Raw genomic sequence first — 24,586 nt, 5'->3', positions numbered from 1 at the left:
CTAGCAAGGAGTGCAAGAAATTTTAATAGTTCTTGAGATGTCTGATTGGTCTTGCAAGAAAACAGGCCGTCGACATTTACCTAGGTAAGGTACAGTGCTCCGGGAAATATGACAATCTCTCATGGAAGTTTGCAGCCAAATGCATCCACTCTATAAACCACCACTGGACAAATCACTGGAACTAGCCAGGAGAAGACCTATATGTAATTTATTTCCTTGGAAGGAACCAAAAGGCTAATTAACATTGTTAAAGGGTGCATGGAAGATGCCTGACTTTTTAGGATATACACAGTTTAACATCTGCAAATTCAATCAGGATATTTAACCGAAACCATATTGCTCACAGATGAATTTCTTTCTAGTGTACTCGGTGCTGTAAATTGTAAATTGGTATTACATTACATATAAGATTTCAAATAATTGGACTTCCCTACCCAGGCAACTCAGTGAACTCATCTCCTTGAGATCCAATCTCTCAGACAATAGTTATGGGTTCTGTTGGCGGGGTCTTGGCTTCGCGGTCAAAAAAAAAAAAAAAAAAAAAAAAAAAAAAGTCCATGGCTGTCAAGGGAATAACTAGAGGTTAGATAGATATTTAAGAAGCTTATCAGTGATTTTTTGCAAACGATGCGCGCCACTCCTTTAGCTACAGGAAGTCTTGCAGGACGGGTTCAACGTAACGTATGTAATCCCTTGGAGCCACCTGGTGACCGTGTGCTGTGTCTAACAAGTAAGTTACTTAGTATACTTGGTTGCTCTTGGAGAATTTACCCACAAGGCATCTACTCTGTACCGAGTACTGTACCGTACCTCGAATTGAGCACCAGATACTAAGGCAATGCCGGTGACACTTTGGTTGGATCCCTAAATATGTACTGTACATGTACATAGGTAGCTTGTCACAGCTTCTCGCGGCTTTATTTCCATGAACTTGTCTCAGTACTCACAATGGGACTGAGGGCCTGTTCGGTGCGTCCGTACTTTTTGAACGCAATAGTGGATCTCATTAAAAATAGTGTATTTATCAATTATTTAGTAGCAAGCCGGCATTGCATCACCACACTATTCCATAATTGAGATCACTTCACACTGGCTTTTTTTTTAATTTCACATTCATCAACACATCTGCATTGAAATCATATTCTCTCAAATCTATGATTGATTTGTCTATATTTAACCATCTTTATTAGCTAGAATTCATGAAAGTAGTGAATAAGAATGTCACAGTATGATATCTCAATATAATATCTGAATGTGAAGAATGATAATACTCAAATCTCTACAATTTCAATCTCACTGAGTCAATAGTCAGATTTCTAATTATTATTATTCTCTCAAACATTCTCTCAAATGCACTCTGAAACACTCTCTTATTAAATATCTACTATCTCTTGAAAGTGAACACTTGCTTCTCAAATCAGACATCTCAGAATATTATGAAGTTTTATGATAAAAAAGACCCTGCTTACTGAACTCTTAAAGATGAAAAAGAAAGAATTGAATACTGATAATAATAACTTCAAACTCATGAGTTGAAATCTTGTCACACAGGCTGTCAAGCAGTCAACAGGTCAGATAATAATCAAAGAAGTATATAATAATCAGTGAAGAAAGATTAAATGAATTTAAATACTTTAAATAAGATATAAAAATCAGATATTCAGCTGAATATATAATCATAGACATGAAATCTATATCAATAATAAAGAAATTATGAATAAGTATTTCTTCAAACATTCTGACCTTGAAATCTTTTGAGAATATAGCTCTGAATTTCAAGAACTTATCAGAGAATTGCTTAATAACAGGCTTATCACTGATCAGTTTATAATTGAATATTATATAATAATATCTAAAATGAGAGAATCTTCTGTAATAAATTCAGAAACTGAAGAAAGTTTATCATCTTCTGTAATAAATTTATCAGTCTTCAGAAGTATCAATTATATAAAAAAACACTTAAAATTAGAGAATATTAATGAGAATATTCAAAATCTGACTGCAGCTGTAAACAGCCTCAATCAGATTAATATATAGATTGAAGTTGAAAGAGAAACTGAGTAAGTTATTAAGCTATTCATAAGTGAGATGCAGAATCTACTACTAGAAGATTGAAAGATTGATGATGAGATTTCTTATTAATAATATGCTATAATTTCATACTGTTTTCTTAACATTCAAGAAGCTCAGCTGTATCTAGGTTTGAAATATAGCTCAATCAGTGTTCAGTGAGATTATATTATATAGATATTAAATGAGATGTCACAGTCACAGTGAGAATAGTAGAAGAAATAATGAAGAAAGTAGTGATAAAAGTAGTAATAAGAGTAGTGATAAGAGCAGTAGTAATAATGCTTTTGAATCATTCTTTTTGTATCTTATTCCTTTCAAAATAATCAAGAACATGACTGAATTTTACTCAATATTACAATAATAATGAATTACACTTACAAACATGTGTTTTAAAACATCACAACTTTTTGTATGAGATGATTAGATGATTTAGAGCATTTTATTGACTTATAAATTATAATATAATATTATATACAATGAATACATCAATATATTATCATTTTGTATTTTTGAAAGTGAAATTATGTGTAGAATTCAACTATTTTTATTAAGATATATATAAGTAATCTTAATTCATATGTCAATTGTATATGACTTACTGATTAATCTTTCATATTTTTAATATATCTCTTATAGAACTCTTATATTTTCTCTGCAATCTGATCTCTTCTTTTAATTATCTTATTACTATTCTCTCTTTCATTCATTATATTTGACTGTTCTGACTTCATTTCATTATTTAAATTCTCTGAATTAATATCATCTAGATCTTCATACTTATTTATAAAGTTATAAAGTGCTGTTAATATGAAAACAAGATTAATTTAAGTAATAATAAAGAATTCATCTCTTTCTTAATTATATATTTAAAATCACTGTTTAAATACTCTGAAAACTTACTCAATTACACTCTACAAACTGACATGCTGAAGATTGAATAATTTCTTCTTATTAACAGATTGTTTATCTGTCTTTTCAAACTTCTTAAGATAATATCACATATCAGAATAAGAAATCAATATTTATAATATAGCGGAACCGAAGCAGTGACTAGTTGATGATGATATGTAAGAGTAGTTGTTTGAGAAGCTGTATGAGTAAGCTTGACTATCTTGCTTGAATAGCAAGCTTGTAGGCTACAGGGTTATTGTAAGAATATCACAGATATGATACTTAGTATACTAAGAAGATTGTATAAGATATACAGTAACTCTTGTGTATATTTCTGTAGAAGTAAAATAAATCACTGACTTCTTTGATGAAGAGTCAGCATCTAGCTATTCTATATAGATAATAAATGAATACTCTTCTCTCATTTCACAAGTGAGAATAGTCAGAGTGATATCTCAGCAGTGTCTCATTGTCAAGAAAAAGTAATCTGCTAACCTTGTATAGAAGCAGGGTTCTTATATTTATCAATCAGATCTTTCTATAATATATCTGAATGATGTTATAGAGTGATTGAAAACCAGTTCAGACAGGATGAAATTATCTGCATGAAAGCAATGAGCTGTGTGAAATCACAACAGAGTCTTGACATGACTGAGAGTGTGACAATGCTCTCCTCTTTAAGGGCATAGTCTCTATGTTCTCAAGATTACTGGATTAGAAATTATCTTTGTTATATAGCAACAGTTGTCAATCAATTTGACAGCATGTGTGCTGCATGTGGTACAAAGAAATAGATGAGTTTTTCTGCTGACTGTGTAGGTCTTCCTTTTCCCATCATCATTCAAACCAAACACATGGTAAGTGAGTTCCTTATATATCAATTTGAAATGTGAAAAATGTAGTTAACAAGTGGCTTGCAGATCTCCCATCATATACCATCCTACATATGGAATTCCCTGCAAAAGTGGTGTGTTTTAGGGGCAAAGCTAACAGTAGTGGCAGGATTTTTCGAAAAGATCCCCCTCTCCATGAAACATTTTTCTTCCCCCCCTCCCAATCACAACAGTGAGTGCATGGAAGTATCGTCCTTGGAGGACAATCAAGGGCTTATTCTGACATTTTCTAGTGGGTAGCAAATGTCTTCGTGATGCGGCGGCGGCCTCCGTGGCCGTCAAGAAAGCCAGGTTGGAGGCGAAAGCGTGGGTCTCCGAGGTGGAAAAACACCTCAGGATGGCTGGCCCCAAGAAGGGGTCAGCCAGCGCCGCTGTTGGAAACGCCACAGAGATCAATCACTGGTTGGAGAGGATCTCACTCCAACTGGAGCAGATGACTGAGATGCTTTGCAAGTTGATAAGTTGACATTTTATGCATTTCTCATGTTCTCCTGCGGCGCTGCAGCGCTAACTTCTCAGCAGGCAAAGATGTCAGTGCTGAAGACTTCAACAGTGGAGGATGAGTTTGATGAAGATGTGATTGTTGATAAGTAGACTCTGAGATTCCTTCTTTTTACTTTTTCAGCAGGCTGCAGCCTCATTAGGTTAGCAGCAGCCCGCAGGTCAATTAATATTAATCTTTTTATTGATTTCAAATATCTCTTTCTTTTTCTTATTAACTGCTTCAGGAATTTTACACTTGTGTAGTCTCATTAAACTTCTAAAAAACCCTTTGAGAGAAAATAGAAGAAGAGTGCTACAGAGTCTACAAGGCACCAGCTCATCATCATGAGATCATCTCTAAAAAACTCTTTGAGAAAATGAGAAGTCTTAAGCAGCATTTCTTGTCCAACATCTCTGACATGTAACAGGGCAGTCTCTACTAGCTGTCTTATAGATTGCAATCTCTTCCTCAGCATTTTTCAAATACTCAAGCAGTTCTCATGAATTCTCTGATGATGAATAACCTTCTCATTTAATGAGATATTGAAGCTTATTATAATATGTTCACTTGTTCAATATTTTCTTCACAAGATATTCAGTATCACTCTCAATCTCAATATCATTCAGCTGAGACAGCTTCACTCTGAGATGTTACTTATAGAGCTTCAAATAGAAAATGTGAAAAACAGAATGAATTGATTTCAATTCTGTGAGTAATTTCAACTCATATGCCTGCTTACTCATCACTCTTGTTATCAGAAAAGATTCTAGTCACTGCTTACTGAGCTTCTTATATAATCTCATTATCTTGATATTCTTTGCTGAAAGTAGTACTTGATTCTCTATCAAGAACTTTATTAGAAGATGTTTTCAATTATAGTATTTTATCTGCTACTTCTGAGCATGATGAATGCTTTTCATCATCTTCTTATAAATTTTATTCAAAAGTTTCAATCTCACTTTTACTTCTGATACTGAGAAATACTCTGTTCTCTGTATCTATCTGACATTCTGACTGTCTATCTCTCTCTTTGAAATGTTGTCCGCGACATCACTGAATAACAAAGGATTATATTCATAATAAGCATAGAAAGAAGATATCTTTAAGATTACATTCTTTGCATTATTATATACAAATTTGATGATCAGAAGATGTTTGAGTCAATCATTCTGATAATATGAATAGAACACTTAAAGATGCTGTTCTAGTGTCTGATTCTGATATTCAGTCTGATCATCAGTCTGCAGATGAAAAGCAGTACTGAGAAGATATCTTATTATAAGATGATAGTAAAAAGTCAATCAGTACTTGCTGATGAAGAGGAATTCTTGATCTGTTATTAACAATTTCAGAGCATTATAATCATGAATAATAATATCTAAAAATAGGTCAGTCAATTCAGAGGCTTTAACCTTTTTATAAGTAGAGATACATCTGATCATCTTCATAAAGCAGTCAATAATGACTAAAATCAAGTTATATTCTTTGACTCTTGTTGACTTTGACAGATCAACTATGAAATTCATTAATAGATTCTGTTATAAGCTCTTTGAAACAGACAGTGATACTAACTCACTGTATTACTTATACTGCAGAATCTTTATTCTTTGATAGATATTGTAAGTCTTAATATACTCTTTGACATCTGTTCAGAGCTTGTCTCAAGTGTATTTATATTTTAGAAGCTTCTCAGTCTTCTCTAATCTGAAGTGCTCTATATAAGAATTATTATAATGAATTCTCAATAACTTCTGACATATCATTCTGCTACAAGAGACAAAGACTGAATCATTCAGCAGTAGAAGTTCACATTCTTCTAGTTATCAGTGACTTGATTTCTTAGCAGCACTGCCCTGCTCAGAGTCTGTCTCTTTCAAGTTTAAATCAGATTCTTTCTTCTTCAACTTCTGAATTTAAGCTGCAGTAGAGACATTCTTCTTCTGTAACTCATCAATGAATTTCAAAAGTAGTCAGATTGAAAGATTATAGACTGTTTCATTCTTTATCAATTCAATAATTATAAGATATAATATGAGAAGCTCATGATCTTCAGTATCAGTTCTCTGCAGAGACCTGAGTTCTCTTTCATCTTCTATACTGAGTCACACAGCTGCCTCTTCAGTGCTGTTCTCAAGCTTTAGAGAATCTTAACCCTCTGCAGCCAGCTTCTTCTGCAGTAATAACAGAGATTCTTTTGTAGAATTCTTCTCTGCATCAATGATATTATAATCAGGTTATCTAGACAGTGTGTCAGTGAGATTAAACTGATCTGAACAGTATTGAATATAGAAATCATACTCTGAAAGCAGCTCTGCTTATCTGACTTGATATTCTATCAAGCTCTTTGTTATCAAGAAGTAATGCAGATTTGTATGATCAGTGAGAACTTACACTGAGTACTTACTATTCTGAAGATAATATCACTAAATCTTAAAGAATTCAACAATTACTAACATCTTCTGATTATAAGTATTATACCTTCTCTGTATGAGTGATAACTTCTTGAAGAAGAAGATCACTGATCTTCATTCACAGTGTCTTATAGACTCTGTGAAAAAGTCTTCTCTCACAGATAATTCATTATCTATTTCTTCAGAAGTAATTATTCTCTGATTCTTTCAACATTGAAAGATCTTCAGTGTTAACTGTGAAAAGATTTCATAGATCTCATTCTCAGATACATCAGTCTCACACTGACTGAGTAAGTTGAGATTAAAGTGATTCAGTATTATAGCATCTGTGAAAGCTTGTTTCAATTCTGCAAATACCTGCACAGTGTCTTGAGTGAGAATAAACAGTCTCATTTTTCTGTCTTTCACACTTCTCTTCAACAGATCTGTAAGAGGGGTAGTAATTCATAAATATATATAGATGAATCATCTGTAGAAATTTACAAATTCTAGAAACATCTGCATCTCACAGTACATCTGCAGCACTGACCAGTTCTCAATGACAGAGACTCAGCTTCTATTCATTGAAATGTCATTCATCTTAATAATATAATCTAAGAAATCAATCTTCTGTATGTAGAACAAGCATTTTTCAGTGTTTGTATAGAGTTGATACTGTCTCAAGTGACTCAATACTTCTCAAATATGAATATCATGTTCTTTCTCTGATTTCAAGAAGATTAAAATATCATTCAGATATACTATGCAGGAGACATTAATAAGACTCTGCAGTGCCTCATTTATATAGATCTGAAAGATGACTGAAGTGTTATAAAGATCAAAAGATAAAACAAGATATTCAAAATTGCTGTACTTGATATGAAAAGCTATTTTTCAAATATTGTCTTCATTAACTCTGATTCTATGATAGACATTCTGTATATCAATCTTTAAAAATATCTTTGCTTCAGATAATTAATCAATCATCTCATTGATTAACAGTAATGAATAGCAATTCTTAACTGTCATCTTATTAAGACCTCTGTAGTCTACACATAGATATAGTCTATCATTCTTCTTGAGTACAAAGAGTATAGATGTCTCTGTCAGACTCTTTAATAAATGTATTCAGTTCTTTGATTACACTTTTTCAAGATATTTGCACAGAACATTCAACTTCTTTACAGACAAGTTGTAAAGAGATCTGTACAGCATCATTACATCATCTTCAAGACAAATCTTATATTATATCTTGATGTCAGGAAACTTTGCTACTTCTCTTTTCAAAAAGACATTCTTAAAATCTGTAAAGAGATGTTGTGTATATTCATCTTCAATAATAGATACTGCTGCTAATCTTGCAGTGAGAGTAATGACTTCTTCATCTATCTTCAAGTTTCAATCATCTGCTACACAGTATATTAACTCAATTCTTTTCTCAAGATTCTTTCAATGAAACTCTTCAGATTTCTCTATCACTGTCTCTTCATTAGTGAGATGATATCATCACATCTGAATAACTCAGTTAATGAGAGAATTGTTTTCTCTCAATCACAGAAGATCTAGAATAATATTCTTATCTATAATATTGACTATATGAAGAAGCAGACTGCTCTTCTTGAAGATTTCTTCTGAGTCTGTGATCACACACTTTGCTTGAATTATGTCAAAATGATGATATTTTATTTCATCTGTAAATTTTATATGATCTGACAGATCTATCTTCTTTCAATTCTTCATCAAAGAAAAGAAATAGAATATGAAGTTAGTATTTACTCTGAAGTTGAGTAGACATCTCACTAATATCTTCTCATTCAGAATATGCATTGTGATTATAACATAAACTCAGAGATATAAGAATTGTTAATTCTTTTCTTTCTCTTCTTTATCTTCTGCAGATACATTTATCAGAAGAGAAGTTAACTTTAAGAAAATATCTTCTCAGTTTCTTCTCTTCTTTAGCTTCTTGCAATCACTGACATAGTGATTATCAGCTCTGCAGTTAAAACAGAGATCTTTGTCAAATCTTTTTTAATATTTCTTCACAGTGAGTGAAGAATCAGAATACTTGAAATTCTTCTTTACTTTCTCTGCACTGAAGCTATCATAGCATTATTTAGATTCTGTTATTAATTGCTTAGAAGAGATCTTGTTAATCTTTTTCTCAGAGAATTAATTATTCAAATAGATCTGAGAAGCCAGGTTAACAAGCTCAGTGCAATTGATTGATGAACTCTGATATTATGATATCATTGTTCACACCTTGTAAGTCAGCTTTATAAGATAAAGCTGTATTTTTAATTGATTCAAATTATCAGTCAGTTTCTCTCAATATTCTTCAAATCTTGCATTGAAATTGAAAGAATTCTCATTATCTCATTGATATAATGAGTTGAACTACTGCACTGTTATGAAGCTGCAGTTACAGTAATCTTCAATTTAGTTCAGTAGAAAGTTCTTGAATTCTTCTCAAGTTATGATAGTATTAATACACTCAAGCTCTCTCTTCTTGATAGCTCAAGTAGTCACAGAGATGCCTTCAAGAAGGTTGACAGTGTATATTACTCATATCTCATAAGTATTATACTGGCTCAGATTAAGGTGGAATTTCTGTTCAAGAGTACAGATAAAGCTGTGGAATTCAGACAAGATGTTTTTCTTATATCTCAGTGAATCTCTGATCTTAATCTCTCTATCTCCATGATAGATGTAGGTGTGTAGAGGCCACAGTAGTAGCAGAATAATTGAAGAGTCTATGTCAAAATATACAGCAGGTTCAGAAATCTCAGATTTCTGTCAGAGTAGAGATGTACACACTCTAGAGAATGATATAGTGTTTTTCTCAGAGAATGAGATCAGATCAGTTTCAGCACAGATGTATAAAATTATATCAGTCTGTTAGAGCTCAACTGATTCAAATGTATAATCAGATTGAGTGATTTGAATTGTAATATGATGAAACTGAAGCAGTGACTAGTCAGCAGCAATATATAAGAGTAGTTATTTGAGAAGCTGTATGAGTGAGCTTGACTATCTTGCTTGAATAGCAAGCTCATAGACTACAGAGTTATTGTAAGAATATCACAGATATAATACTTAGTATACTGAGAAGATTGTATAAGATACACAGTAACTCTTATATATATTTCTGTAGAAGTAAAATGAATCACTGACTTCTTTAATGAGAAGTCAGCATCTAGCTATTCTATATAGATAATGAGTGAATACTCTTCTCTCATTTCACAAGTGAGAATAGTCAGAGTGATACCTCAGCAGTATCTCATTGTCAAGAAAAAGTAATCTGCTGACCTTATATAGAAGTGAGGTTCTTATATTCATCAATCAGATCTTTCTATGATATATTCAAATAATGTTATAGAGTGGTTGGAAACCAGTTCAGACAGAATGAAATCATCTGCATGAAAGTGATGGGCCGTGTGAAACCGCAATGAGGCCTTGGCGCGGCCGGGAGCGTGACAATATTATAAAGACTCTTTTTGAATAATCAGTATTTATAAGAAAATAGCAGAACTTCTTCACTGAAAAGTTATCATACTCTTGAGTCAGGTTAAAAACATGTATATCATGAGCAGAATCTTTCATTTCTGAGTATATATATACAAAGTTCATCTCAAAATCATATACTGTCAGAATGTTCTGTGAGATTCATTCTTTTTGATTTTATCAGTTAGATTACTGATTAGAAGAAATGAATATTGAAAGATAAGTATTATCTAATACTTTAATACAATCTCTAAAGAATGATCACTGCTTAGAATTATCACTGAGTAAGTCTTTGTTATATTTTATAGAAGATTTTAACAATTGTATAAGCTGACTGTAAAGTATACAGAGTGCTTTCAACATCTCATGAAATACTCTATATAAAATAAGTGAGTATTTTTAAAACAATAAAAGTCATATTATGATTATATAAGAAGCTAATTCTTACTTTGAAACTGTATTAAGTGAATACTCAAATCTTTTCATAGTATCTTAATATGAAGATTCTTGTATAATAATATAGAGAAATATCATTACTTTCTCTTTCATCTTCATTATATCTGTAACACTGAATTCAGAGATAGTTATATACTTTTTAAGAAGAATAATGAATTGAATGAATGTTTCTCAATGAAGATGTGTGACATTCTTAATATAATTAGAGTGAGTATTTGAATTCAGCAGCTGAGCAGTATACAGAGTACTGTTAAAAGATCTTTTATATAATATTCTTTTCTATAATATCAAAGAGATTCTTATCATCAGATTCATTATAACTATTTTAGTGAGCAGTTATTGATAAGAACTGATATACTGTTGAATTGTGATTTATAGAATCTGCTTATTCATCTTATTATTATTCTACTGTTGACTATTTTTCATACTGATAATCTTTACTGACAATATTCTTCTATAGAATAAAGAAAGAAGAAGCTTATAAAATATATTCTTTTTAAACAGAGTTCAGAGTCTGTTCAAAAAGAACACATTTTTATAAGCTTCTTTCTAATCAATATTAGTTAACTGTCTTCATTATGAATATTATTCTATACTATATTATCTCTAAAAGTGCTATTCTACATCATCACATGCTGTTGAAGTTAAATATAGCTTATTCATAAGATCTTGACAAAAGATGCAAGTACAGCTGCTCAATCCACTGAACATCTGGCCTTTTTCATCTGTACTTTGTAAAAAGCAGCTGTACTATTAGTACAGATACTCTGCCCACTGAACAGTCATGATATTGAGACTGTACTTTTTAAAAAAAGTGGAGATCCGTACAAAAAGAACGAGTACACACGGACGCACCGAACAGGCCCTGAAGCTTGTTGATACTATCCATCGGCATTGGCCAAGGCTAACTACACTTCTGAAAAGGAAAGGAAAACCTTTCGACGAATGACAAACAGATGATTCTGAATGCTTATTCACGCAGAACACCTTTTCAAAATTCCGATCGAGCTCAATGAAGTCTCAATTAAATGAATGACAATTGGAGTTTTATGTCCGGTATAAAAAATATAGGAGACAACAATCTTCAAGCCTCGGCCATGATGTATGTACGGTACGACACAACATCCATATACAACCCAATCAACCTATTATTTAAAACAGCATTGCAGATACCATCACAGTGAGAATGACTGACAATCCTACTTGCTGTCAGATGCCGCTCACAAACAAACCCGACGCACCAGCAGTATCACTCGGCGAAGGTGGCGATGTGGGACTGCCGCCAATCACCAACAACCTCAGGGAACAATTCGGTCGTATTCTCATCGACAAGAATCCATTGTTTGAGTACCGCCTTGCCCGTCAGTATCGCCTCGATCTGCTCCTCTGTGCAGACGCCGGGGTCAAGCGCTTAGCAGAACTTAGGATACTGTGGCGGAGGGTCCTGTTTAAACGCAAAAGTGTCGGACGGACCAGACGAACAATCATAATCCCCATCGTTGTCAGGCAATGGCACGACGGTGTCGATCTCGCCCGTGGCAATATCATTGTTGAACAGCACGCCTTGTTCGAGTCGTGCCGGCTTCGATCCTTGCAATGACGTGAAAGTGAGAGTATTCAATTGATATATGAGAGATTATTCACAATCATTTATCTCTATAGGGGGGTATTTCGGCATAGTCGATCGCGAGTCTCACCGCCTCGCCGCCCATCCAGTTGCAGGCAAAGTCGCGGTCGCCATAGATGAGAGAAACCTTGATGTTATTCTCGAGCAGGAAGGCCAGATCCTCGATCCAACCTGGACGCGGATAGTCGCCAATGCCTCGGAAGGCTGTCGATACGGCTCTGTTGGACTGGGTCCAGTTGAGGGGTACGCCAAGTGCGGCTTGGACGTGTTCCTGATTCACACCACCCCTTGTAAAATGGGGTAGGGAATGCGGCCGGCTCGACCTGCGAAATGTCGTAGTAGTTGCGGCCGGAGTGCCGAAGATATGGCCCGCGACCCTCGCTGGAGCAGTAGTTCTCAGCGGTGCTGCAAACCTCATTGACGGTGTCGTTGATGCCGGTGTTATCTGGGTCCCAGACGGCGGAAAGAACGCGGCAGTCCTCGACCATATCGCGACAACCGCCGCGCTTAACGAGGGAGTCGACCATATAGTCATAAATCGTTTCATTGACTGTTTCGATACCGTATGTGTTTTTGAATGCAAACTCTGGGTCTGAAGGCCACTGCACTTGGCGGTCAAGGCAGCCGTTGATGATTTATGAGGGTATCAAGATTCAATACTTTCATGTCTCCATCGTCATCTTTCCAGGTACCATTTTCGATCTTCTGGTTCCGTTCTTCGAAGTACGCGAAAAATGCTGGGCCGTGACGGCCACCATAAGGCTCAGTGGCAAGGCTGATTCGAGAGTCCCCTGGGTGGTAACCGGGGAATTCTTGGAACCATACCTGCGCAAAGTGCCGAAGAGCAATTGCAGCATTACGACTATCCAGTGCAGTGTTTTCCGGCTCGTTACTAGGGTACGTTCCGACCAGTAACGTAGCATTCTGCTCTGGAATTGGATCATCAGGGCCCAACTTGGTGAGCTCTCCTATGGATCAAATTTTTCGTGTAGTTGGCAAGGGTATCGTAGGATAAGCCGACCTGTGCCGGGTGATCCAAGAAGAGCATATTAACTGTTTTTATTTTTAGCACTATATTCGCAGGCTCGCAATATTGGGGAACAGGAGAGTGATCCATACCTTCATTGTTCCATGAATATTGATTCAGTATCGTTGAATTTGAATCCGGATTGATGATGCAAGGACCGTTTTCAACCAACAAGCCCATCTGTTTCCGGCAGTCAGCAAATGCAAATACTGCTATCCCTATCCACCTCTCCATCTCCACCCTCAAGGAGCTTTGGTTTAGGGCTGTCGCATCACTTGATTATAGCAGAGCATTTGATGCATCAAAAGAGGAAGAGAAGTACGAAAAAGTTGAGAAGGCGAGAGATAAAAGCAAACTGGGGGCGTCACCATCGAAGAGCTCCCGGGTCCTCCATTGATCCATTTAGACAAAGGAGCATTCTCTGGATCTTTTTTTGCTTCAAAAAACCAGAAGAATGTGTTGATGGGGTAGTCTTGGTTATCATCGAGACCCTTCAGCGTATGACTTGACCCCCGACGTAGTCTCGCAAAGTCCTGGCTGCCGTTGATGTGAGCTAGGGATGAGTCTAGAGTAGGGATATGTTTGCTCACCTCTTTGTAAGTGATCTTAGCACCATCACCAAATTTGGATTCCAAGCCTGTGACCCCTTCTGGCTTGAGAAGGAATTGGGCTAGAGCTGGGAGACCAGCTACCAAAAGGCACAGTGCCGATTTGGCGAAACACGACATGTTCAACGTTTATAGGGAGACTCTCACGACCACCTGGAGGAGGTTATTTCTGAAGAATACGTCTCAAACACCACCAACTTCGACGCTCAAGGGCGGGCTGCCTCTGCCTAAATAACTCCAGCAACGTCCCATCCTGCTGGAAGATATCCGGCAGTCGTGTGTTCCATGTCGTTGGTTCAAGCGGGGTTGAAACTACGGACCCCTAAAACAATCTGACAGCGCGCCGGCATTTGCTGATCTTTGCTAGAGTCCCTTGACACCCTATCTTCGCAGCAGAAGCACTGCTTCCCTATCCCCACCTCTCGCTGGTTAACGGACTGTGGGTATGGCGTCCCCACGCGGTTGCAGGGACCGAGAACTGAGCTCAAGCCGATATCACCTAATGCTGCTCAAAACCCCAGCACCCCGCAGATTTTGATGTCAGTCTGCCGAGTTTCGGGATTACGCAGGGAAATATAATAATGCGTCGTTTACCGGTGAAATGCGCAGAAATGGGCAGTGGAGGGTTGAACCTAATTGGAGCCCTACGCGCCAAGACGCTGGTTTGCGAAGGTGGAGCCCCTTTGCCGCAGCCCCAGGAAGAGATCTACATAGTTAACTTACATTTGCCGCGTTTTGTACGGAGTATTCGGCCCACAAAGGTCACAACATCCTCCAACCAGGAATTTTCTCAAATGTCCTTCCTTCCTGTATCATAAGGGAGCAGCGAACTCATCCGACAGATTCATTGGGAAGAAAAAGAAAATTGCCCACAGAAGACTCAATCAACACCGCCTCCCGAGTAACTATGTACAGTACATAATTGAACGAAAGTTATGGCGATGGGGAAATCCGGGCATTAGTTATGCATTTATTTCGTCCATAGTGGTACGCTTGGGAAATGGCGGCGTCCCACGAAATCCGCTCCAAAACGTTTCCCTACGACATCACCAGAACCTCTCTAAAACTCAGTCCCAGTGCTTTACTGGCTCATAGGAATCAACAGCCCAAATCCCTTGATGGTGGGTGGTGGGTGGTGGGTAGTGGGTGGTGGTTGGAGGTTCCCTTTCCATCTACCATTCTCTTCGCCTACAGAGCAGTACGGCTAACTTCTCCCCTGATGATCTAACGGAGATTGATATCCTTGCGTGTTGAGTGAGACGGGGTCGTTCCACGGTTCTTCCCATCTATCGGTACAGATTAGCTTCCAACAAACATGGTTTCCCCACCTTTTCCCCGATTGCCGAAAGCCAATAGATAACTACCGTTTAGCGATGGCCAGCGCCAGCCAAAGTACATGCGCGTGGTCATCATTATTTATCTCCGGTCTCCCAGTCCGACGCCATCCCCGTATCTGGACGGCGTGACATAAGTGAGTAGGAATGATAGTCAGAAAGAAGCATTCTCCGTGGTCATGGTGGTTCTGATTTCAAAAGCAACGCTTTGTAAGTCTAGAATCAGCTAGCTTTTCTAGGTATGACGGCGAACTCCTCTGAAAATGGACGATGGCACAGAACCTCGCCGTCTCCTCGAGAACTAGAAAAGCTAGCAACCATATTTGAAACTGGTGCGGCGGATACTTGGAAAAGGCTCCACGGCAGAGACTGGAGAACGTCGGGTGGCTCCCGTTATTAAATTCTGACAGAGTAGACTCGAGGAGCGTGGTTTCTCTTTGTTTCGCGAGTTTTCTCATGGAGTGATACATTTGTGTTCCTCTAAGTGAAGCAGGCTGGTTTCAAAGTCGAAAAGTGGTCCACGAATGGGGGGCTTCTTACGGCGGGAGGCTTGATCATGAAGATGATGACAGAAAGAACTCGGCGGTACATGTAAAAAAAGACACAGATGAGTGAATACTTGAGATCAACGTGCATTTTTGTCAAAGTAAATCGTAATTGTACACTTTTGATCTTGCGTGGGGTTCAGAAGTGGCTATCTGATACGCCCTCGTGCCATAAAAAAAAAAGTAAAGAAATAACGGGAATAAAAAAATACAATGCTTTGATTCATCAGCAGCTTTTCCTTCTATTTGTACGTGGGAAATAGGAATGATACACTGCCAGTGAGTGGATGAAGAACTGCTAGACCATCACATATCAGTTACATTCATTTCACTGTCAGGAGGAACTCTCACACAATGGAGAATTGATGGATCAGGAAGAGAAAACGAACTGTAGCTTGGTTATCTCCGAACTCTTACTTAGGAGTTTATAATTAAATTTCATTAATTTAATATATTATATATAAATTTCATTCTGTCAAGAAAACGGAGTTGCATCGCTTAGGTATAATATATTTGTCGTCTCTACTGCCACCCCTGACAAACTCACATACCAGACATCACCTTTGCGAAGACGACTTATTGTAATATACAGAATCCATTTTCCATAGCCTTCGCAAACCACGGATAACACGCTTTACTATTGTTGCCTGTACATTCTCATGTACTTCCAAGCCACTTTCGTTTACCCACACAACACCTAGCTACATACTTGCTAGAATATCACATACACGTGCGTATGGCCCGTTTGGCATATTGTTACACTTACCCTCACTTGGGATTAAAAGAGGCGGCTATCATCGATCGTCATCTGCTCTGTGGGAAAGCAGAGTATTCTCATTCCCATCACCTCCCTCCCCTGAATCAAGCCAGCATCCCTTCAAACCAACATTTGCAGCGAAACAACGCAGTCCATCTTTACCAGCTGATCAACTCCTTGCGAATAATCATTCACTATCATGAAATATTTAAGCAACATGCTCTTCAGCAGCAGTGGAATCAGGAAGTATAGCAAGTGCTTGATGAAGAGAAAGCAGTCTGGGGAATAAACAATGTGTTGTACAGTACATTCAATGAGAGGAGCAGAGTTATCATCACCAAGAACATAAACTAGAGTAAAGCCTCACAGGTAAATGAAAATATGACACATTTATCCAGAAAGATACTCTGAAGAAGGACGTATTACCTCTTTCCCCCTTCTTCTTTGCCGGTGCAGTCTGAGAGTTATTTCAAAGGCGATGCTCAGAGGTTAGTAGCCCTTGGCTGTGATGGCCTCGGGTGCTCCTTAAAGTGGGTAAAATAATGTCATTCCCTTCGAGGCTGGCATCAAGCCTGACCCAGCTCGACATCGGAGTAGAAGCAAAGAGTCGCACAGTCCAGACGTCAAAGGGCTCCATTTCAAGATATGCCGGATCATTGATGATGAGCCAGCCAGCTTCCCGCTGGCGCGGGGGCAGTGAGGAAGAAGAAGGTGCCATGACTTTTCAGATATGCTTCCGTTGTCGGTGGTATTGAGGCAATGCAGATCGAGAGCGAAGGTCATTTAGGCCTGTATAACAGCTGGAGATACACTGTGGACCTCAGAGACGGGTTCTCCAGCACTGATGGATGGAAAAGCAATAACTTTCCATGGCGTATGCATATCCACGCCTATTTTAGTCTCAATTAATGTTTAGCAGAGATAGATGCATTTTTCCGGACTGCAGGGTCTATTTAACTTACAAAGGCTCAGAGATGATGATCTGTTGATCACTGACGTGCACAGGGTCAATAGTTTAAATATCTTAAAAGTAACACTCATTATATGGTTTTCTTTTCTTTGTTTTTGTCCTTTTTTGTTTTAATTGAAGCTCAATTATATAGGTTCTTGGTTTATAATGTAAAATTGATATAACCTGCGCTGAATGTAGCTTGAAATAGAGGTGAGTGATGACGAAAGGATAGATAGAACAGGGGTTTGGAAGTTGAGCCTGCGCAGAAAAGACGCAGAACACTGGTTAGAAAACAAGACATTGGTTTGATTAGAGAGTACTTCTCAGTTTCCATATATGTGGAGTACACCATTGACAATTTAAAACAATGGATATTCAGCTTGTATCGATCGGAAAATGTAGAGTACTCTTGGTTATGAAAATAGCTGGCGGGCATGGACATGACTAGTTAAATAAGCCAGGGGTGGAACCATGGATCTTCTGGCATCCCATGTTGACAAAATCCCTAAAATGGTTTGGGGCCCATTAGGGGCCTGATGCCTAAAGTCCGGCTTGCCAGTTAGGCGTCAAAGCCTCTATAGCATGAACTCCGGTAACTATTGGAATCCCCATCCCGGCAGCTACCAGCTACCGTGCCCAACGCGCTGTCCCATTGAGATTATGAGATGGTGATCGAATTTTTGCCTAGTAGTTTTTTTTTTTCTCCGTTACTTTTCCCTGCATACATGGCTGGATATCAGGACAGTCAACAGCTCTATTCACACTGTATGCATTTGTGTATTATTATTGTGTGTCTGAGTAGGACACTTAATACATTGTCTCTGTAAGATTGAATGAAGCCAGACAAGGGTTAGGCGAAGGTCTCCTGGTGGGGGCTTACCAAGGGCAGTCGATGACATCAGCGCTGTTGGTGCTTGATCATATTATGAAGATCTACTAGCCAGCCCGCATCGTGATGGAAAACCAAGGCTATATCAGATTACTGTGTTTGGAATCGACAATTATGATGAAAACCCGCATACTCAAAGTACTCATCAAGCATGATTTGTATAAATGTATTACTGGCTCTTCTTCCCCTATGACGTTTTCCTCAGCCCCCACCAGCCGCGCCCCTCACCTGACCTGCGCTTCATCGCCAAGACCTGCGACAATCAAGATTTTTAATACCAACCAGCCGTATCCGCCGCTGATGCCGCGATCTCTCTCCCCTTCTCGTTATTATTCCTCTTCCTCCTTAACCTCTCTCTCCCTCTGGTTAACTCTCTAATTTCCCGTTCTCTTATATTCCCTTGTATCTCCTTGTATCCCTTGTCGTTGGCTAGCCGCTTCTTCCTTCCTGCCCTTCCTTCTTCTGCCCAGGTGGCTTGTTCCATTCGCCTTCTTCGGCGCTTTACTACCGCCAGCCATCCCCTCGAATTACCATCTATCGGCAGCCAGGCTCCTTTCCCTCCCACCACTTTTCAGACCTGGGATCGATTTTTACCCTGACCTGATTGTCGTTCCTTTAAACTCCTTCTGGCCTCCCTATCATTGACATCCTCGCTTTGAGTCCTCGCAAAGCCGTCGTGATTTGCCGCCTATATACTTCCCGTCCTTCGACGGGATAGCCTCCCTCGAGCCACTCCTTATAACCTAACGGACCTAACCTGACCTGACCTGACCTCCTGTTCATTATTTGAAAGACGCTCCGTACAATCAGCAGCTCCTAGGAGACTGATTTTGCCCGTCATGAGTACTATTCAGAGCCTCAAGAATTTCATACGTCATGGCAAGCAGGCCCGCGTAGCCACACCCCACGCGGAGCCCACCACAAATGTCTCTACCATCCACGCAGAACAACAGAAACAGCCTCAAGGCCAATATCCTGCTATCCGCGGTTTGGATGCTTTGGATTGCAGATTACCACCAAAGGATGCCTCTAATGCGCCAGGATCAAAACAAACAGGGACAGCAGCTAATAAAGGCTCACGAGTGCATGAGTCGGAAATCGAGCAGATAATCGCGGAGGAGAGACGGAGTAGGTCAATGATGCCAAAATACCCGGGACTGGAGAGATGGGAGTTAGTCGAGAAAATGGGCGATGGTGCTTTCAGTAATGTATATCGAGCCAGAGATACGACTGGGAAATTTAAGGAGGTTGCTATCAAGGTCGTGCGGAAATTCGAGATGAACTCCAAACAGGTATGCATCCGTCACCTGACACCGGACCATTTCCTTCTTCCCTCTCCCACTCCCCCATTTGTTTTTTAATATGTGGTGTCTTCTTTATTTTCGCATTGCGACACATTCTATCAGCATGCGGCGCGCCTTGGTTCTTTTCACTTTCTCTCTATCCAACTTTCATCTTTATTCTTTCTTCGTTTATACTCTCGCCAACATCGAAGAGTGGAATTCTAGGGCGAGGCTCATCTTCATCCGGACCTCAAGAAGAAGCAAAAACAGGTCGTGGAGGTGAGTCTTACTTGACTCCTAAGTTTTCACCTCTTGGATTCGATTTCTTTTGGATACAAGTTTTGGAATATTCTTTACAAGATTTGGCTATCTAGCACTCTTCGCACCAAACCATACCCCTAGTGTGTCACTAACTCCTTGGTTTTCCATATTTTCTTTATTCCATAAAGCGAGCCAACATCCTCAAAGAAGTTCAAATAATGCGCCAAATCGACCATCCCAATATCGTCAAATTGATCGAGTTCTCAGAGTCGAGGCAGTTTTACTATATCGTCCTTGAGCTTTGCCCTGGGGGCGAACTCTTTCACCAAATCGTTCGGTTGACATACTTTAGCGAAGACCTCAGTCGCCATGTTATCCTACAAGTCGCAAAAGCAATAGAATATCTACATGAACACTGTGGCGTTGTTCACCGGTACGTATTCATTTTACGTAGCATCATGACGTCCCCTTTGATAACGCAACTCCGCTAATAGCCCAATTTTCTTCCTCCCGCAGTGACATCAAACCTGAAAATCTCCTGTTTTATCCTGTTCCTTTCATTCCAACCAAAAATCCAAAACCACCTGCTCCTGGTGACGAAGAAAAAGCCGATGAGGGCGAGTTCACTCCCGGTGTTGGGGGTGGCGGTATTGGTCAGATCAAAGTGGCAGACTTCGGTCTGTCCAAGGTAATATGGGATAGCGAAACGATGACGCCATGCGGTACAGTTGGTTACACTGCCCCTGAGATCGTCAAGGATGAACGTTATTCCAAAAGCGTCGATATGTGGGCTTTAGGCTGTGTCCTCTATACACTGCTATGCGGCTTCCCTCCATTCTATGATGAGAGCATCCAAGTCCTAACCGAGAAAGTCGCTCGGGGTCAATATACTTTCCTCTCTCCTTGGTGGGACGACATCTCTAAACCCGCCCAAGACCTCGTCTCCCACCTGTTAACTGTCGACCCGGAAAAACGCTTCACCATCAAAGAGTTCCTGCAACACCCGTGGATCAAACAAACGAACGAAGAAACCCACGCGGCCGCCGATGCGCCACCGCTCGCAACTCCCTCCGCCCTCCATGCGCAATTCCTAGAAACCCCCGCCGCAGTGATGGATCGCAAGATGGATTTCCGATCGCCAGGGGCCATCAATCTCCGCGAAGTCTTCGATGTCAGTTACGCCGTCCACCGCCAAGAAGAAGAAGGCAAACGACGCAACAATTTCAAACAGGGCTTCCATGCACCCCTCAACCCGCTCAATGAAGACTTCGATGATGACAACAGCGATAATGACGAAGATCTCGAGGGAATAATTTATTACGATCAAGATAAACATGCCGCGAATCCCGCCAAGGTAACGCCACGGGCGGGGCATAACCCGACCGAAGTAGCAACCATGGAGGCAAAGTTGAAATCTACGAATCTGAATGCAACCGCTGCTACGCAACCCAGTGCGGCGGCGCAGGCGAGACAGCGTGAACAACAGCAACAGCGGCAGAGACAAGCGCCACGACAGCAGGGCGGTGGCGGTTATGGGACGCATAGTTCTACTGTTGCGGCGGCGGCGAGGGAGAATGCAGCGCGGTCGGCGAGACAGCCGTTTGAGCTTAGTTTAGATAATGCGACGTTGTTGGGGAGGAGGGGCAGAAGGTTGCAGGGGCAGAAGGTTGTTTAATGATGATGTTTTGTTTTTCTTTTTCTTTCCCTTCTTCTGTTGGATTCTGTGTGGGTATATGTATGGGATGCTGAATCTTGATTGCGACTTGTCGTGTATAGATCTGGCTAGATCTTGTCCTTGAATTTCTTTTCCCCCAACCTCCCTTCTTACCTTGCTCTTGATGCTGATTTTTGACTCCGATATCGTCTCCCTGTCTCCCCCCTTTCATGATTTCCTTATATATTCTATGCCTGCACTACTTTCTTTTTTCCCCTTCCTCTAACGATCATATTGTGCTGTTTTTGTCTAGCTTTTTGATATCTATATATTATTATACAGCTGATAGCATGACTCGCTCTTGTTAGTAGAAGGGTGGGCAAGGAAAAACAAGCGATCTCTTATGTTTCCCTCAACCCAATATCTACCCCTCCACGCGCTGTTATCCTTTTCACCTCCTCCACTTCCTCCTATCTGCCTTCCTTCTCTCGTCTTCTTCCTCCCCCCTCCCCCACCTCTCTCATTTTTTTTCCCCCTTGTATTTGGTGACACCCGAGGCCACAGGATCCACGGCACAGGGCATAAAACTTAGTTTTTCACATACTACGTTATAAATGGCAAGAAGCCTTGGGGGAAACCTTGGGATGATGGATGGGCTCGGTCAGGGGCCATAAGGTTTTTTTTTTTCCCTTTTCTATCTAGAGCATGAGTGAGTGAGGTGAGATATGGCTTATGAGAAAGTTTCTCTGTTTCCTTTTCTATTTTGTCTTTTTTAATGTTTTTCTTATATGTATAGGACATATACGGGGTCGTATCGTAACTAGCTACCCCCCCTCCTTCCCCCCCAATATATGAAAATAAAATGTCATGGCATATCGTCATACTTTTTAAAGTACTCCGTACTGTACAGTACAATTCTTCATTGAAACGAAAAGAACCATTCATTGGGACCGAGCCGAACAATTTCATTTCGCATTTCATACCTCGGCAGGGACTCTCTAACTTCTCTCTAGTTAGCTGCAAATGACGAATCAAATGTCGTCAGCATGCCGGTCTGATAAGTTTTAAAATAAAAAATAAATCTAGAGACAACAACTATAAGCTGTACGGCGGACGATTGAGGATTGAATTCAAGAGTTGCTAAAACGCAGAAAAAAAGGGGGGTACGTGTGTCTATGTTACGTGCGTGCTAACTTAACGTACGCATGTTTACTCTAAGCCCCAGTGCGACATAATGGCTATGTTGAGTCTAGGGCGAAAAAGCAAAAGCGATGGAATGAGAGGGGACGACGATAGTTACTTGCCCGCCTGCCTTCTGGATTTTTTGTGGAAGGTGTAAAGCTTGCTTGATTGAAAGGTTGCTACCTTGCAGGAAGCAGAAAACTTGACCTCGCTAAGTGCGCCACTTGACCTCGTTATGTAAGCTGACCCTGACCTCGCATAATACAGTAATAATCAGTTGATAATTGACTTTCAACCTTTCAATCCACTCATTCATTCAGCTCATCAATCAATCAAAGCATGTATAGCTGATTCATAATCAATTAAATAAACAGATAAATTTATATAGAATATAAAGAGATATTTTACAGAATTTTAAAATATATCAAGATAAAAATATTTAATAATTAATTTTAAATTGATTTTAAATTGATTCTGAATTGATTCTGAATTAATTATAGTAATAAAAATAGATTTAATCTATATATTTAAGTAATTAATAATTGATTGAAAATCAGTTGATAATCAATTCAGTATTATTATTAAATTCAAGAATAATTTCAGTATTAAATTGATTTTAAATTGATTGTAGAATTGATTGTAGAATTGATGATAAATAATTGAGTGATTTCAAATTACAAGAAAAGATGTATTGAGTGAGGTCAGATAGTGGCACGGGCCACATTTGCGAGGTCAGCTTACATAACGAGGTCAAGTGGCGTACTTAGTGAGGTCAAGTTTTCTGCTTTCTGACCCGGTTAGCCTACAGTTATATGATGGAAGGATTAGTAAGCCAGCTCACGTGACCTGACATTTTGTTGGAGCTACCATATGGGAAGAATGTAGGGTTAATTTACGGTGATTACACTGTGAATTCATCATTTCATCAGTGTTATATGTTGCTGATTATAATACATATTTCATCATTATATTCAGCAACACATTGCTGAATATTAAATATCAAGATAATATTGAAACAGTACAGGACTTCTTGACACTATCAGAGAACAGCTCAGTTATTATATAATTAATGAATGTTATTATTAAGATACTACTGAGATACTATGAGTTATAATATACTGTTCTATCAGTGAAATCAATACTTGTATACTATTTAGCTAGACTAGTTAACTACTTTATATAAATTAAATTACTATCTAAAGAAATGAGATATTTTAAGTGTAATATAAATATCTTATTATCTGAGATTCATATATTAAATAATTATTATTTTTATCAGTATTCAGTATTGAAATATTATATAATACTATCTTTTAAATCACTGAAAGTCTGATAATAGTATAACTATTAAAATTCTCTTATAAAATTAACAGATTCAGTAGATAATTCTATTTAATATAATATAGAGAAGTAAGTGTAAAGAAAATTCATTTAATCTCTCTTATTTTATAAATAAAGATAGTTATAATTCAGTTAAAATCAGCTCTCTGATATTAAAGAATATTCTTCTTTATAAGAGAGATTCAGTGAATATACTCTCTGATTTATATATTAATAAGTTAATAACTAATTAATTAATTAATTGAAGAGATATACTGAACTGAGAATATTAACTTATTATAGAAAAGAATTGAATAATAATCTAGTTTTAAAACTGAGAACTTATTTTAATCAGTGTCATAGAATTCTCACAGATTATTAAGAAATAAATGAAGTAATTCAAGCTTGAAGAGATTTATAAATTATATATTAACTTTCTCTAATATCTTACTTAAT

At 38.5% G+C, this 24,586-nt stretch overlaps 4 protein-coding genes across 6 annotated transcripts; 3 read left to right on the top strand and 1 right to left on the bottom strand.

Moving 5' to 3' along the window:
* Positions 1-3,818: 3,818 nt before the first annotated feature.
* On the top strand, positions 3,819-4,323 carry BDCG_16436 (uncharacterized protein; the record flags this gene model as incomplete). The annotated part of the gene is made up of 2 exons (XM_045425668.1): positions 3,819-3,825; positions 4,091-4,323. 2 exons carry the CDS (start codon positions 3,819-3,821, stop codon positions 4,321-4,323), a joined length of 240 nt encoding a protein of 79 aa, XP_045279777.1.
* Positions 4,324-11,897: 7,574 nt separating this feature from the next.
* Positions 11,898-14,073, bottom strand: BDCG_01842 (carboxypeptidase S1; the record flags this gene model as incomplete). Its single annotated transcript, XM_045417392.1, has 6 exons — positions 11,898-12,077; positions 12,165-12,273; positions 12,389-12,910; positions 12,979-13,286; positions 13,438-13,525; positions 13,714-14,073. 6 exons carry the CDS (start codon positions 14,071-14,073, stop codon positions 11,941-11,943), a joined length of 1,524 nt encoding a protein of 507 aa, XP_045274218.1. The 3' UTR covers positions 11,898-11,940.
* A 186-nt stretch (positions 14,074-14,259) lies between these two features.
* On the top strand, positions 14,260-15,687 carry BDCG_01841 (uncharacterized protein; the record flags this gene model as incomplete). The annotated part of the gene is made up of 3 exons (XM_045417391.1): positions 14,260-15,088; positions 15,325-15,424; positions 15,527-15,687. The coding sequence occupies exons 1-3, from the start codon at positions 14,954-14,956 to the stop codon at positions 15,685-15,687; spliced, it is 396 nt and encodes a 131-aa protein (XP_045274217.1). The 5' UTR covers positions 14,260-14,953.
* A 2,740-nt stretch (positions 15,688-18,427) lies between these two features.
* On the top strand, positions 18,428-22,971 carry BDCG_01839 (CAMK/CAMK1/CAMK1-RCK protein kinase; the record flags this gene model as incomplete). 3 transcript variants are annotated; one of them, XM_045417388.1, is made up of 4 exons in its annotated part: positions 19,270-19,722; positions 19,939-19,992; positions 20,163-20,407; positions 20,491-21,649. In XM_045417388.1, 4 exons carry the CDS (start codon positions 19,270-19,272, stop codon positions 21,647-21,649), a joined length of 1,911 nt encoding a protein of 636 aa, XP_045274216.1. The 3 variants fall into 3 exon arrangements, with proteins under 3 accessions (XP_045279775.1, XP_045279776.1, XP_045274216.1); XM_045417389.1 differs by lacking the exon at positions 19,939-19,992 and having other exon boundaries at positions 18,428-19,722; positions 20,491-22,971; XM_045417390.1 differs by having other exon boundaries at positions 18,428-19,992; positions 20,491-22,800.
* Between the last annotated feature and the right edge of the window lie 1,615 nt (positions 22,972-24,586).

Source organism: Blastomyces dermatitidis (assembly GCF_000003525.1).
Source record: "Blastomyces dermatitidis ER-3 genomic scaffold supercont1.2, whole genome shotgun sequence".
Classification (NCBI taxonomy): Eukaryota; Fungi; Ascomycota; class Eurotiomycetes; order Onygenales; family Ajellomycetaceae; genus Blastomyces; species Blastomyces dermatitidis.
The sequence above is the reverse complement of the archived record's forward strand: the minus strand, read 5'-3'. Positions and strand labels throughout refer to the sequence as shown.